Source organism: Vidua macroura, chromosome 10 (assembly GCF_024509145.1).
Source record: "Vidua macroura isolate BioBank_ID:100142 chromosome 10, ASM2450914v1, whole genome shotgun sequence".
NCBI lineage: Eukaryota > Metazoa > Chordata > Aves > Passeriformes > Viduidae > Vidua > Vidua macroura.
The window spans coordinates 999,710-1,014,278 of NC_071580.1; the positions used below are offsets into that span (position 1 = coordinate 999,710).

Genomic DNA, 14,569 nt, shown 5'->3' on the forward strand with positions numbered 1-14,569 from the left:
GTTTCTTGGCTGGTATTTATCATTTTTAACATAAATTAGCATAGCTAATTAGCAAAGCCTTGCACATGTTAGTTGTTAAAGAGATCTGGCTTAGTCAATAGGCTGTCAGTGTAAAGCCAGAGGAGGTTTGGGCTGGATATCAAGAGATGTTTCCTGACAGAAACGTTTGTGAAGCATCCAGGGGGGCTGCCCAGGGTGGTGGTGGGGTCACCATCCCCGAGAGGGTTCTGGAAACGTGTGGAAGCAGCAATAAGGCACGGTTCAGTGGGGACCACGGTGGTGGGGCTGGGTGGACAGCTGCACTTGGGCCACTCACAGAGGCCTTTTCCAGCCTCGTGTCTCAGTGACCCTGTGGGATTGCTGACATGGGTGTGGGGGATCCCATGGGATTGCTGAGAGGGTGTGGGGGATCCCATGGGATTGCTGAGTGGGTGTGGGTGATCCCATGGGATTGCTGAGAGGGTGTGGGGGATCCCATGGGATTGCTGACATGGGTGTGGGGGATCCCATGGGATTGCTGAGAGGGTGTGGGGGATCCCATGGGATTGCTGAGTGGGTGTGGGGGATCCCATGGGATTGCTGACATGGGTGTGGGGGATCCCATGGGATTGCTGAGAGGGTGTGGGGGATCCCATGGGATTGCTGAGTAGGTGTGGGTGATTCCATAGGATTTCTGACATGGGTGTCAATGGCTCCATGGGATTTCTGAGTGGGTGTGGGAGATCCCATGGGATTGCTGAGTGGGCGTGGGGGATCCCATGGGATTTCTGACATGGGTGTAGGTGTTTCCATGGGATTGCTGACATGGGTGTGGGTGATCCCATGGGATTTCTGGCGCGGGTGTCAGAGGTTCCATGGGATTGCTGAGTGGGTGTGGGAGATCCCATGGGATTTCTGACATGGGTGTAGGTGTTTCCATGGGATTGCTGAGTGGGTGTGGGTCATCCCATGGGATTTCTGGTGCGGGTGTAGGTGGTTCCATGGGATTGCTGAGTGGGTGTGGGTGATCCCATGGGATTGCTGAGTGGGTGTGGGTGTTTCCATGGGATTGCTGAGTGGGTGTGGGTGATCCCATGGGATTTCTGGCGCGGGTGTCAGCGGTTCCATGGGATTGCTGACATGGGTGTGGGTGTTTCCATGGGATTGCTGAGTGGGTGTGGGTGATCCCATGGGATTGCTGAGTGGGTGTGGGTGTTTCCATGGGATTGCTGAGTGGGTGTGGGTGATCCCATGGGATTTCTGACATGGGTGTGGGTGTTTCCATGGGATTGCTAAGTGGGTGTGGGTGATCCCATGGGATTGCTGATAGAGGTGTCAGCAGTTCCATGGGATTTCTGGCACGGGTGTCAGCGGTTCCATGGGATTTCTGACATGGGTGTAGGTGTTTCCATGGGATTGCTGAGGGTGTGTGGGAGATCCCATGGGATTTCTGGCGCGGGTGTCAGCGGTTCCATGGGATTTCTGACGTGGGTGTGGGTGTTTCCATGGGATTGCTGAGTGGGTGTGGGTGATCCCATGGGATTGCTGACACAGGTGTCAAAGGTTCCATGGGATTTCTGGCACGGGTGTCAGCGGTTCCATGGGATTTCTGACATGGGTGTGGGTGTTTCCATGGGATTGCTGAGTGGGTGTGGGTGATCCCATGGGATTGCTGAGTGGGTGTGGGTGATCCCATGGGATTGCTGACACAGGTGTCAAAGGTTCCATGGGATTTCTGGCGCAGGTGTCAGCGGTTCCATGGGATTTCTGACATGGGTGTGGGTGTTTCCATGGGATTGCTGAGTGGGTGTGGGTGATCCCATGGGATTGCTGAGTGGGTGTGGGTGTTTCCATGGGATTGCTGAGTGGGTGTGGGTGATCCCATGGGATTTCTGGCACGGGTGTCAGAGGTTCCATGGGATTGCTGAGTGGGTGTGGGTGATCCCATGGGATTGCTGACACAGGTGTCAAAGGTTCCATGGGATTTCTGGCACGGGTGTCAGCGGTTCCATGGGATTTCTGACATGGGTGTGGGTGTTTCCATGGGATTGCTGAGTGGGTGTGGGTGATCCCATGGGATTGCTGAGTGGGTGTGGGTGATCCCATGGGATTGCTGACACAGGTGTCAAAGGTTCCATGGGATTTCTGGCGCAGGTGTCAGCGGTTCCATGGGATTTCTGACATGGGTGTGGGTGTTTCCATGGGATTGCTGAGTGGGTGTGGGTGATCCCATGGGATTGCTGAGTGGGTGTGGGTGTTTCCATGGGATTGCTGAGTGGGTGTGGGTGATCCCATGGGATTGCTGAGTGGGTGTGGGTGTTTCCATGGGATTGCTGAGTGGGTGTGGGTGATCCCATGGGATTTCTGGCACGGGTGTCAGAGGTTCCATGGGATTGCTGAGTGGGTGTGGGTGATCCCATGGGATTGCTGACACAGGTGTCAGCGGTTCCATGGGATTTCTGACGCGGGTGCTGTTGACAGCCCGAGAACGCCGGGGCAGAGCTCAAGGATGGGCAGCACCACTACGAGGGCGCCGTGGTGATCCTGGACGCGGGCGCGCAGTACGGCAAGGTCATCGACCGGCGCGTGCGCGAGCTCTTCGTGCAGTCCGAGATCTTCCCGCTGGAGACGCCGGCCTTCGCCATCCGCGAGCAGGGATTCCGGTAGGTGCCCTGCCTGCTCCCTGCTCACCACCTGGGCAGCTATTGTACCCACAGGTGAACCCGGTGGGGAGAAGTGCTGATGTCTGACTTAGTGCAGAGGGCTGAATGATTTCTTTATTATAACTATGCTATAATACATTCATATACTATTTACAGGAGACATTAAAACTACAAACCTACTGTTCTAACTCCCATCTCTAACCCACTCACAACTCGTGCCCCTCTCTGAGAGTGCAGCCACAGGTGGGTTGGGTTGGATTGGATTGGATTGGATTGGATTGGATTGGATTGGATTGGGTTGGATTGGCCACCAGCCCCAAACAATCCTCACCAGCATCCAACCAAGCAATCACCCCAGGGAAACAATTCCCCAAACACATTCCACATGGGAAAAACAAGGAGCAGAAATAGAAATTGTTTTCTCTTTCTTTCCTCTGTGCTCCTCTATGAAAAATCCTGAAAGAAGGAAGATTGTGCCTGCGACAGGCAGTAGCTCTGATGTTGCAGTAAAGCAGACAGGACTCTGTTTTTCCACCTAGGAAAGGGCAATTCTTTATTCACATAGCTCATTTTATGTAGTTTTCACAGACCTTGTGTTCAACTCCACGTGGCTGCAATTTTCTTGCCCAATTCATTGGTTCAAAGGTGTTTTTGTGTGTGTGTGCTGAGATTCTCTCTTCACCCAGGTGTTTATGTTTTTCTTTGTGGATTTTTGTGGGACAGATCTTCTGTTATTACAGGTGCAACCTACTGTTCTTACTAGAATTGGTTGTTGTGCTAACTGCTTCTTATTCCTTTGATTCTTTCCTTATGGGAGCTTACAAGCTAGCTGGTTAGCTGCACTTAAAAGAAGCAACAGGCTTAAGCCCTGATTTTATAAAGCCTTTCTTTTATAATCTCTCTACCTGTATACAGCTCTCTAATGGCAGTGGTGTGAATGATTCCCTCTGAGCCTGGCTGCAGGAACACCTGAGCTGTGCTGGGGACACTTGGGCAGAGATCCATCTTGTACATTTGCCTCTCCATGCCTTTTTGTACATTTGTTTCCTAATGTCATTTTGATAATTTCAATTGCAGAGCATCATTCAAGAGGCTACATTTTAACTATCTGCCAAAACGTAGTTGATTTTGCTGTTTTACCTGTTGAATTTTTTTTGTGGGCTTCTAAAAATATTTCTTTACTTTTTTTTTTTTTAATTAAACTAACTAACTTGGATACTCAAGGTATTATGGTAAATTGTGCCAGATGTTCCTGGGAAGCAGCTAAAAAAAATCCCTAATTGACACTGCCACTCATTGTTTGCAGCAAAGAAAGGTCTCACAATTATTTAGTACTTTGTACTTTAATTTTTCATGTTTTGTTAGGCTTTCTAGGCTATACATCTCTTCTGTGTGTGGAAAATAAATACCCTGAAGTCTACAAATCACCAAAGATTTGTACTTACTTGTCAGTTGGGTAAAAATCCAGAAATGTGGTGCACCTGGGATTTTGGTTGTGCTCTGTAACAGATAAGACAGTGCTGCAGAAGTGCATTTTTCCAATCAATGGTGATTAGTGAAGCAGTAAATAGTTTGTGTTGATGCAGGTTTGCAGTGGGAAGAATTCAGAACAGTTGAAAGTTCCTCAGAGTATTGGGATTAGACCTGTGGGAGTTGTCATTGCAAATAGCTGCTCTCTAAAACGAGGCAGAGAGAAGTGACCTCTTCAGCCAGGTCACTTCTCAAGGTTGGGGTGGTGGATTCAGGTCACCCAGGCTGGTCAGTAACTCTGTGTGTCCACAAAACCTGTTTGTGTCCAGTGTCAGTTGACAAACCCAACAGACCAACAGCTGTGGTCACTGTAAGACTGAGTTTGTGGTTTTACTGCAGGATTTTGGTGCATGTTCCATGTCCTGGGAGCAGTCAGGCAGCTGGGGCAGGAATGGGTGAGGAGCTGCTCCTCTGCTGAGCTTTGGGATGGGCAGCAAGAGCCAACATTTTGCTAAATCATGTTTACACCTTGTGTTTGAAAAGCCAGCTCCTCAACGTTCAGAACACTCTCCACTGAATGTCCCCTAAATGTGGCAGGAGCATTTCCCACAATATCCTGGCTCTGGATTTAGTCTGGGCTCTGGATTTAGTCTGGGCTCTGGATTTAGTCTGGGCTCTGGATTTAGTCTGGGCTCTGGCACTGAGCTCTGGCAGGAGTGCTGACCTCGGGGTGTCAGTGCACACATTTCCCCTGGGTGTTTTTGTGTGGTGCCTGTAATCCAGTGCAGAGGGGCTTTCCAGAGCTGGGTCAGGTGGTTTGGGAAGGGGTTTAGGGTGAACCAGAGAAAGGGATATTCATACCAACACAGACAAATGTGCAGGAAATGGCAAGTGCTGCAGGAAAGCTTCTGTGCAGGTTCTGACTTCTCCTGCACAGCTGAGAAGATGCAAGTCCTTCTCCTAGCCTCATTTTTTTTTTTTTTTTTTTTTTTTACTTCAGTACTTGGGCACATTGCAGATCTCTCTGTATTATGTCAATTTTCAATTGGTATGGAAAAAAACCCAGGTGTTTAAGAGTCTACTTTTTGACTAGAAGAGTGTATAACTATTTTGACTTCTCATAAGAATGTTCAGCCTATAGGTGTGGCTGTATTCTTTCAATTCCTTCCTAGAACCCCAGGGAGCAGCTGGAGCTGTGTCAGGGGAGTTTTGGGTTGGAGATCAGGGAAAGGTTCTGCCCAGGCTCCCCAGGGAATGGGCATGGCCCCGAGCTCCAGGACTATATTCTGTGGTTCTAATTAATATTAAATAATGTTCTGTACATCTGGCACTGGAACAAATGCTTCTGTGCATGGAGTTGTTTGGAGCAGGAACACCAGCAGGCACGGAGAGAGTTCAGGCTCTTCACAGCAGTCCAGGCTCAGGAAATGCACCGTGTCTCCAGGCTGACCAGAAGTGCCTGTGCAGGACCTGCAGGGAGGAGATTTCAGGATGTAAAAGTGCACCCACATCAGCTGTGCTGCTTCCAGAGCTGGCCTGGAGATCCCAGCAGGCAGGGAGACAAATGCTGCCCCTCCCAGCTCCATCCCTCCTGGACTGGGGGGCTGCAGGTGACCTTGGTGCTGCAGGGCTGTTTCTCTTGGTGGCACGGGCAGGAGTGGGCAGCACAGTGCCTGTTCCTGCTGCTGAGAACCAGGAAAACTCTGCTTTGTCTGTACTTGCACGGAACCAGTGCTGGGGGAATGATTAGATACATTTAATCCCATTTGTGCAACTCCTGTCTCGTTTGGTTTTGCACTTGTGGCTCGGGGCAAGTTTGATGTTCTCTGTGAAACAAACAGTTCTGAGTCCAAGGTCTGGTACTGCCCTGCTCCATCCCAGGACGAGGCCAGCAGCATTGCCCAACTGGTGCTTCTGCAGTTCATGGTCCTGTACATCACTGTGGTTTGCAAAAACTCTCTCTTCCCCTTTGAGATGGTTTCATTTTCTTTTATAGTGTGAAGAATTAACTGCAAGCCCTACATGATTGCTTGTATTGCGCTTGTAATTCTCAACTTATTGCTAATGCCATCTCTGCATTGCCAGAATGGATGAAGGGACATTTTCTTTCAGCAGACTTAGGAGCTAGGGAGTGGATTTTTTGACTGCAGGTCTCCTCCAGATATCACAGACTTCATAAATTGTGTGTGTGTATATATATATATAAATATATATATTGTTGCTAATACTCTACACTTGTCCCAGCCATCCTGCTTCTCTCATAGCTGATGGCTGGCTATGAGAAATTTATAATACAGGCACTTTTTATGATGGTTTACATATGACTTTGTTTAAACTGGGGAAATCCTTCCCTGAAAACCTGCTGGGTCTGGCAGCAAAAACCAAGCTGTGTGTTATGATGTCTGTGTTCAAATGTCTGCTAGAAAGTATCAGTTCTAAGAGTGGTATGAGACCGTGCCAGTGCTTACAGTAAACAGATTTCAAAGAAACCAGTGCATTTGGATTAATGATTTCTTCATGTTCTGTCTGCAGAGCCATCATCATATCTGGAGGACCAAACTCTGTGTATGCAGAAGATGCACCATGGTTCGACCCAGCCATATTCACAATAGGAAAGCCAGTGCTTGGGATCTGCTATGGGATGCAGGTGCTGTTGGGAGACAACACAGAGTCCTTGGGGCTGGGAAACACCTCCAGGAGCGGGTCCAGCCACTAAATGTGCCTGTCCACAGCCACAGGTCTCCTTCCTGCATGAGCTGAGGAGCTGCTCTCTGAGCAGAGCCACAGGAGCGTTCATTGATGAGCTGAGCTTGCTGTGTGCTCCTCTCTTGGCTCTGCCTTACCTTGGAGTGGCCTTAAACTGAAGGAGGACAGATTTGCATTAGAGATTAGGGAGAAATTCTTCCCTGGGAGGGTAGAGATGCCCTGGCACAGGGTGCCCAGAGCAGCTGTGGCTGCCCCTGGATCCCTGGCAGTGCCCAGGGCCACGCTGGACAGGGCTTGGAGCACCTGGGACAGTGGGAGGTGTCCCTGCCATGGCAGGGGTGGAATGGGATGAGCTTTAAGGTCCTTCCAACCCAAAACAGTTTGGGATCAGTTGCATAAATGGTTTTTTCTTTGCTGCAGTGCTGTGAATTGAGGTCTGCACTCCCTGTTTTTGTCAGGGTAAATATAAACTGTCAGTCACTCATTAATTCTGCCCAGCTGGTACTGAAAAAGGCAGCTCTCCTGGAAACAAGTGGAGCAGTGTCTCAGGCATGGGCTGTTCCTGGCAGAGCCCTTAGGAGTGCTTAACACTCCCTCACAAAAAAGGAAATAACCCTCACTTACCTTTGGACTCACTGTTGATCCTGCAGGGATCTGGTAGATCCCAGCTGAGCAAAACAAACTTCCAGGGAGACAAGGGCTGCTGTAGGTGCATGACTTCTGCTCGTGCATCCTGCTTTTCCCAGGGTTAGTCCTGAAATAAAGGGAATAAAGTCAGGTTTTTGACGTGGCCTCAGGTCACTGCTGGTTTGCAGAGCAGCCATTTCTGAGGGAAGGAGCTGCACACTATGGAATATACCTTATTTTGCAAATCTCTGCCTGTGGGGCTCTGCTCCCCGTGTGTGGCAGTGCCCCCAGCTCTGCTGGCAGAGGGGAACGAGCCCAGTACAGAGCCAGGATTAATTCTGAATTAATTCTAACTACAACTCTGGGATGAGGTGTTGGCAGTCCAGGTGAGGGATGGAGCAGTGCAGGTGGGGAGGTGCTCTCTCATGGACTCCTTTGCTCTGCAGATGATGAACAAGGTGTTTGGAGGGACGGTGCACAAGAAGAGCGTTCGGGAGGATGGAGTGTTCAGCATCACCCTGGACAACACCTGCTCACTCTTCAGGTGCACACACATTTCCACTTATCAAGGCAGTATCAGCCTGGGAAGGGCTGTCTGGATGAGAGGAAGGTTATTTTTTTAAAAAAAAGAGCGAAATTAGCTGATAATTTCTAATAAAACTTTTACAAATGTGGTCACAAATAAGCAGGTTATTCATTGAAACAAGTACTTAGGGATAACTTTCCAGCTGTCTCTAAAAAAGCAGGTGTATTTGCTGGGAATATTGTATAAACTCCTTATTTCAGAGTCTTCACTGAGACACTGTAAGTGTACCATGATCTGAGAATATTTGGGTTAAGCCCTTGTCTCCTGCTGTGCACTGCTCTTGTATTTGTTGGTGCCCATCCAGTTTTGGAAAGGGCACAGAAAATCCAAACTCATTCCTCTTCCACCTTCCTTTAAAACTGCTTTGTGACGTTTTATAAACCAGAAGTAGATGTATTGATAATTTTGTTGATGGCTTTCAAGTTCCTTGTGAAAAGTCTGTCAGTTTACTCATCCCTGGTGTTCCAGTTTTATTGTCTTCCCTCTGTAAGGCTCCTGCAGAACTGTCTGATGTGCCCAAATTGTCCTGAAAACACATCGTTTTGAACAAGGAAAGTTCACTTTGTTGAAATAAAAAGCAAGACTCCCAGTATCCTGATGGACTCCAGGTGGCTCCCCATGTCCTAGAGGGGACTTCAGTGCTGGGGTGTCCATAAGGAGAAGCCCACAAACCCTCCAGAATTAGGATCAGTTCCCTGGAGGAGGGGTGTGTTGGACAGAGACTTGGGCAGCTCCAAGGGAGGCATCTCAAAGCTGCAGATGGCTGTTCCTGGGAAGGAAATCCTGCAGACATTTCAAATGTCCTGGGCTGTCGAGATGTGCTTTTGTTGGAATCCCTCAGGGCATCTCCTGGAAAGGCAGAGTTAGGTCTTTGTTCTTTCTTGAATTGATTCTGGTTTTTAATCCTGGTTTAGAGGCCTTCAGAAGGAAGAGCTTGTGCTCCTCACTCATGGAGACAGCGTGGATAAAGTAGCTGATGGATTCAAAGTGGTGGCACAGTCTGGGAATATCATAGCAGGTATTTATTTTATCCTGAATTTGTCTTCTGATAATGTTTGGTAAAGAATTACGGCAGACAGGAGTTAGAACCAAATGGGAACAGAGTAATAGCCCTTGTTGTTTAATTGCCAAATAAATGAGTTGTTTCTAACAATTTCTGGAGTGTGTTTGTATGTCAAGCTGACACGATAATAAAGGAATAGACTTTAAAAGGAATGGTCCTGATTTAAATGTGGTTAGAGTTAGCATTATTTATATAGCTTATATTGCTTTAAAGCATGCATGTGTTGTTTGTCTTAGAAATGAAATCTCCCGTGCCCTTAAGGCAGGGGAGAGGGAGATCTGCACTGGGGGTTTGGGTTGTGCACTGTAACAGTACAAGTCAAGTACTGATTAATTATTAAAGCTTTATTAACTTGTTATTGTATTTAATATTGCATGAATACTCAACTGAGCAAGAATAATGTAGGCACTGAAAGCAGGGCTTTAACACCACACAGAGATTGTCACAGGAAATTGTGGGACCTTAGAATTTGGGGTTTGAAAGCCACTGGAGTTACCCAGTCCCAAAGAGCCACTCTGCTCGTGCTTGACTTGGCTGTGCACTCAGTTCCAGCTCAGTTAATTATTTTTGTTCTGTCCTGTATACCAGGCATAGCAAATGAGTCTAAAAAGCTCTACGGAGCCCAGTTCCACCCTGAGGTGAGCCTCACCGTGAACGGGAAGATGATCCTGAAGAACTTCCTGTACGATATCGCGGGCTGCAGCGGCACCTTCACCGTGGAGAACAGAGAGCTCCAGTGCATCCAGGATATCAAGGAGAAAGTGGGCTCCTCAAAGGTCCTGGTGAGTGAGTCAGAGCTGGGGGCTGGTTTGCAGAAGCTTGGGCTTGCTGGGGTTGATGTGGGAAGTGGGGAATTACTGTAAATGCAGGCGAACCCAGTGGGAAGAAATGCTGATGTCAGATTCTAGTTCAGAAGGCTGAATGATTTCTATATTAGAACTATACTATAATATACTATTTAAAGGAGATACTAAAACTACTTGTTCTAACTCCCATCTCTAACCCACTCCCAACTCGTGCCCCTTTCTGAGAGTCCAGCCACAGGTGGGTTGGATTGGCCACCAGCCCCAAACAATCCTCACCAGAATCCAACCAGGCAATCACCCCAGGTAAACAATTCTCCAAACACATTCCACATGGGAAAGACAAGAAGCAGAAATAGAAATTGTTTTCTCTTTCTTTCCTCTGTGCTCCTCCATTAAAAAATCCTGAGAGAGAGAAGAATGTGCCTGCGACAGGGAATTGTTGTGGTTTGGGTCCTGCACGCCCAGGCTTTAGGGGAGTTTTTAGGGGAGTTGCACAGCTGGGGCAGGTCGCTGTTGGCTGCCTGCAGGTCGCTGCTGTGCCCTCCCCTCCCAGCTGCTGCGCTAAGCCCTGTCCCTGAAACATAAACTTGAAGGGATTTAGAGATTTTAGAGGAGCTAAGATTTTAGTTAGAGATAAGCCTTACTAGAGTTAATTAAAATAAAAGGACTCTGTAAGTAGGCCTTGATGAAGTTAAGAGTTAGTAGTTAACTAATAACTGATTGCTTGTCAACACAATGTTTAGTTAGCTGGGTTTATAATGAAGAATATAGAAACTGACAAACAGCTTTTAGGAACATGAGACAATTGTGGGCCTCCTCTGTTCTGAAACCAATTGAAAACAAGGAATGGGAGTTCTACCAAGGTTCATTTGTCATATTTGCATTGAAAAGGTAGAAAGGTCAGAATGAGGAAGACTTCATTTACTTCCTCATTTTGGGACCCCTCCCCATGAAAGGGACCCCCGACCCATTTCAAGGAACAAACTAATAGCTTTTGGAATGATTAGCATACGAAGCTATGGAATGCTTAATAGCTTTGGGAATGATTAGCATAGGAAGCGAGGAATGGGATGTACTAAATGATGAATATGTATTTGTATTTTGGGTGTTCAATTCTGGTGTGGATAAAAGGACTCTGTAATCATTGGAAAGGTGCAGTGTGTATTTGGGAGCTGTCCCGCACGCTGCCCGGCGCCGCAGTGAGCATACACTGTCTAACTTTAAACTGTTAGAGAGTTTCTGTCTAGCACTGGATATCGGTGCTAGATCAATACCCAGATCTCTGTAATGAATCACCCCCAGCCCAGCTGAGCCGCTGTGGCTTGCTGTTCCCTGGCAGGTGCTGCTCAGCGGGGGCGTGGACTCCACGGTGTGCACGGCGCTGCTGAACCGCGCGCTCAACCGCGAGCAGGTCATCGCCGTGCACATCGACAACGGCTTCATGCGCAAGAGGGAGAGCCAGGCCGTGGAGGAGGCCCTCAGGAAGCTGGGCATCCACGTGAAAGGTACCTCCTTCCTGCTCCCCCCCGTCCCTTCCGCTCCCAAAAGCTGCCCTTAGGGTCGGGTTTCAGCGAGCTGCTGCTCCCAGCCCCGGGTACCGAGCGGGGTGGGTGATGTGGAACCTCCTGAACCCGGGCACGGAGTTTGAACTGGAGTGTTCGGCCTTGTTTCCTTGACTGGAGCACGGTGAGCTGCCCCGTCCCTTCAGGTGTTGGTGCCTGTCGCTGTCGAGCAGGACGGGAACAGAGAACTCCAGATCAGAAGGCAAAGAAAAGAGCTCTGATTTATTTCAAATATACTGCTCTATGTATAGAGAACATCGAGAAGATTAATTTCATTGGTCTTAGAGTAAAAACATCCCACACCATTGGTGTGCAGTGAATGACACACAGAGGCAGGACATATCTATAAACAATGTGAATAACAAGGTAGATTAGAGAATTATTTACATTCTTTCCCAACTGCCTGGTTAGAAAACCTTTCTCTTTCTCTCTGACTGAGCTGAGAATATCCACAGGTGTCTGTGCAGGTGGGGCACGGCAGAGCCGTGCATTTGTGCCTTGGCCACTTCTCTGCTGAGGGATCCTGTTCAGTTGGCTGCAGAACTCACTGCATTTCCATTTTCTCCAGTATCTTGATTAACACTTCAGCCTTCATTTCTTATCCTGAGTCTCTTCCTTTGTCAACTGTGAGCTCGTTTGGGTGACTGAATGCTACTGTAGCCAAAATGGCTTTCAAAGCGTTTTTTCTCGCTTTGGAAGAGGTGCATTTTAATGGTTCTGGAGTCACTTTTTGAGGCCAAGGTGTTGATTGCTCAAGGGCTGGACTCAGTGACCTGGGAGGTCTTTTCCAGCCTCTATGACTCTGTGAAGGAGTTAGCTGAGAGAGCAGAAAGTGCCCAGATGTGGCTGATGAGAAGGCTCAGAGGTTTTTCGGTACCTCAGGTATGAGGAGGTCAGAGAAGACCAAGTTTGTGCCAGCTCTGTGCTGCCTGGTGAGCTCCTGAGCCATAGCTGCCTCTTCTGGGGGCCTCTGGGCTGCAGTGTCCTGAGCTTCTTCCTAAACACATTTCTCTACATTTATTTTTACTTTTTTGTTTGTTTGTTTGTTTTTTGTGTTGGGTTTTTTGTGGTCTTTTTTAGGTTTTTTTTGGGTTTTTTTTTTTTTGGTTTGTTTTTTTTTTTTAAGTGGGAAATCCACGTCTTATTCTTGCAGTCTGTGGAGCAATAAACCTGGGCTCTGGCAGGCAGCCAGAGGAGCAAATTGAGGGAATCCCTTTGCTGCAAATGCTCCTTCTGTAGGTCAGGGAGTTCAGTGCTGGTGAAGGATTCCAGAGAGCCTCCCAGCTGATCTCTGGGCTGGGAGCCTCTCTAAATTAAGTGGCATAATGTAGCATGAGTAAATAGTGCATCATTTAATTTTGGTTGCAGAAAGGCCTTGGGGAAACACTGTAAACTATTTAAAGAAAGTAAATTATAATCTGAGAGGGAAGCAAGAACTGGACTTGCATGTGGCTGCCTAATCTCACAATATGGAAAAAGGAATGGGTTAATAAGAGAAATAAAAGGCTCTTGTTAAAATTAAATTTTGAGGTATTGAGCAGCCCTATTCAATGCAGTTAACAGTTAAAGGAATTTTTTTTTTTAAGCAATAAAGCGAAACTTTTATTTTGTAGCTTGCACAAAAATCTTTATTGATCTTGTAAAAAGAAAAAAAAATATCCCTGTGATTTCCTGCAGTGGTGAATGCAGCCCATTCATTCTATAATGGCACAACAACTCTGCCCATCTCAGATGAGGACAGAACTCCACGGAAAAGAATTAGCAAGACCTTAAATATGACTACAAGTCCTGAAGAAAAGAGAAAAATTATCGGTGACACCTTTGTTAAGGTAATGTTTATTTGTTGTTTGGTTGGAGTTTTTAAGTACTGTGACTCCTGGGTAGATCTTTTAGTGTCTGATCAGTGGCAGGGGTGCTTGTGTGGGCTGTGGGTGACCCCAGAAGCCTTTGGGAAGGGACAGGGAGAATATTGAACAGGCACTGATGGTCCTGTTCTCTGGAGGCCTTTTCCCCACTTTCAGTTCAGCAGAAGATGGGGTTACAGGAGTGTTTCAGCAGTGGGACCGTGGCACCATGAGTTTGCTGGCTGGCTGTGCTTTTCCAGCTCCCCGCCGTGCCTCGGACAATTGGACAGCCCCAAAACTCCCAAACTCCGACTCTTTGTGCCCACCCTGCAGATTGCCAACGAGGTCATCGGGGAGATGAACCTGAAACCCGAGGAGGTTTTCCTTGCTCAGGGCACCCTGAGGCCTGACCTGATCGAGAGTGCTTCCCTGGTGGCCAGTGGCAAGGCCGAGGTGATCAAGACCCACCACAACGACACCGAGCTGATCCGCAAGCTGCGCGAGGAGGTGAGCCCGGGGGCTGCTGCCTGCTCCTGCCTCTGCCCAGCACCCAAAACCACCAGCTCTGCTGCTGCTGCTGGCACTGTGCCTGCTGCACCCTGCTGACAAGGCCCCCGAGAGTCTGCTGTCACTTGTAATTTATTGGGTGCCTTCTGGAATCGATTGTGCGCCTTCTCTTGCCAAGGGTCTGTTCCTCTGCAGTCCAGAAAAGCTTTTTAAACACTTTGCTGTGCACAGCTCCTTAGTATGAGCATGTCAGGCAAAGGTGGGAGGCTGCCTGGTTTGGTTTTCTGGCACTGCAGTGGTGAGTTCTCTAACTGTATTGCACTCTGAGCAGGAGCCAGCGCAGCAGAGGGACCTCACCCAGCAATCTGGTGGAAGGTGCTCAGTCACCACCAGCTCCCACCCACAGGAGAGGACTGATGGTCCCATTTTCAGTATTGATCCCTGCACAGAGTGCTTCCAGGGCTTTGGGGTTGGTCTGAGCATCCAGCAGAGACAAGAAAGGTCTGAATTCATGCACAGCCAGCTTGGCCTTACAGCTCTGTCTGCTCTGCTGGAGCCACAGATTCTTCTGGCACAGCCTGGGACTTCCTGGTCTCACCCTCTGTCCTGCAGCTGTTCTACAAAGCCCACATTCACATGGAATTTCTTTCCAGTGTTCATGGAATCCTTGGCACTGGTGCTGTGAGGTCAGGCCAGTTTAGGTGCCAGAACCTAAATATTTGAGGCTTTTTGTTTGGATATGTGAGCTGGAGTGTA

At 48.3% G+C, this 14,569-nt stretch overlaps 1 protein-coding gene across 1 annotated transcript in view; it reads left to right on the forward strand.

Annotated features, from left to right (window-relative positions):
- The window catches only part of GMPS (guanine monophosphate synthase), a 28,247-nt gene that overhangs the window by 4,177 nt on the left and 9,501 nt on the right, over positions 1–14,569 (forward strand). The window contains exons 2-9 of the mRNA XM_053986223.1: positions 2,461–2,642; positions 6,645–6,759; positions 7,892–7,989; positions 8,946–9,049; positions 9,683–9,876; positions 11,240–11,405; positions 13,140–13,291; positions 13,640–13,813. Of these exons, the coding sequence (XP_053842198.1) occupies positions 2,461–2,642; positions 6,645–6,759; positions 7,892–7,989; positions 8,946–9,049; positions 9,683–9,876; positions 11,240–11,405; positions 13,140–13,291; positions 13,640–13,813 (1,185 nt within the window). The remainder of the gene's footprint in view (positions 1–2,460; positions 2,643–6,644; positions 6,760–7,891; positions 7,990–8,945; positions 9,050–9,682; positions 9,877–11,239; positions 11,406–13,139; positions 13,292–13,639; positions 13,814–14,569) is intronic.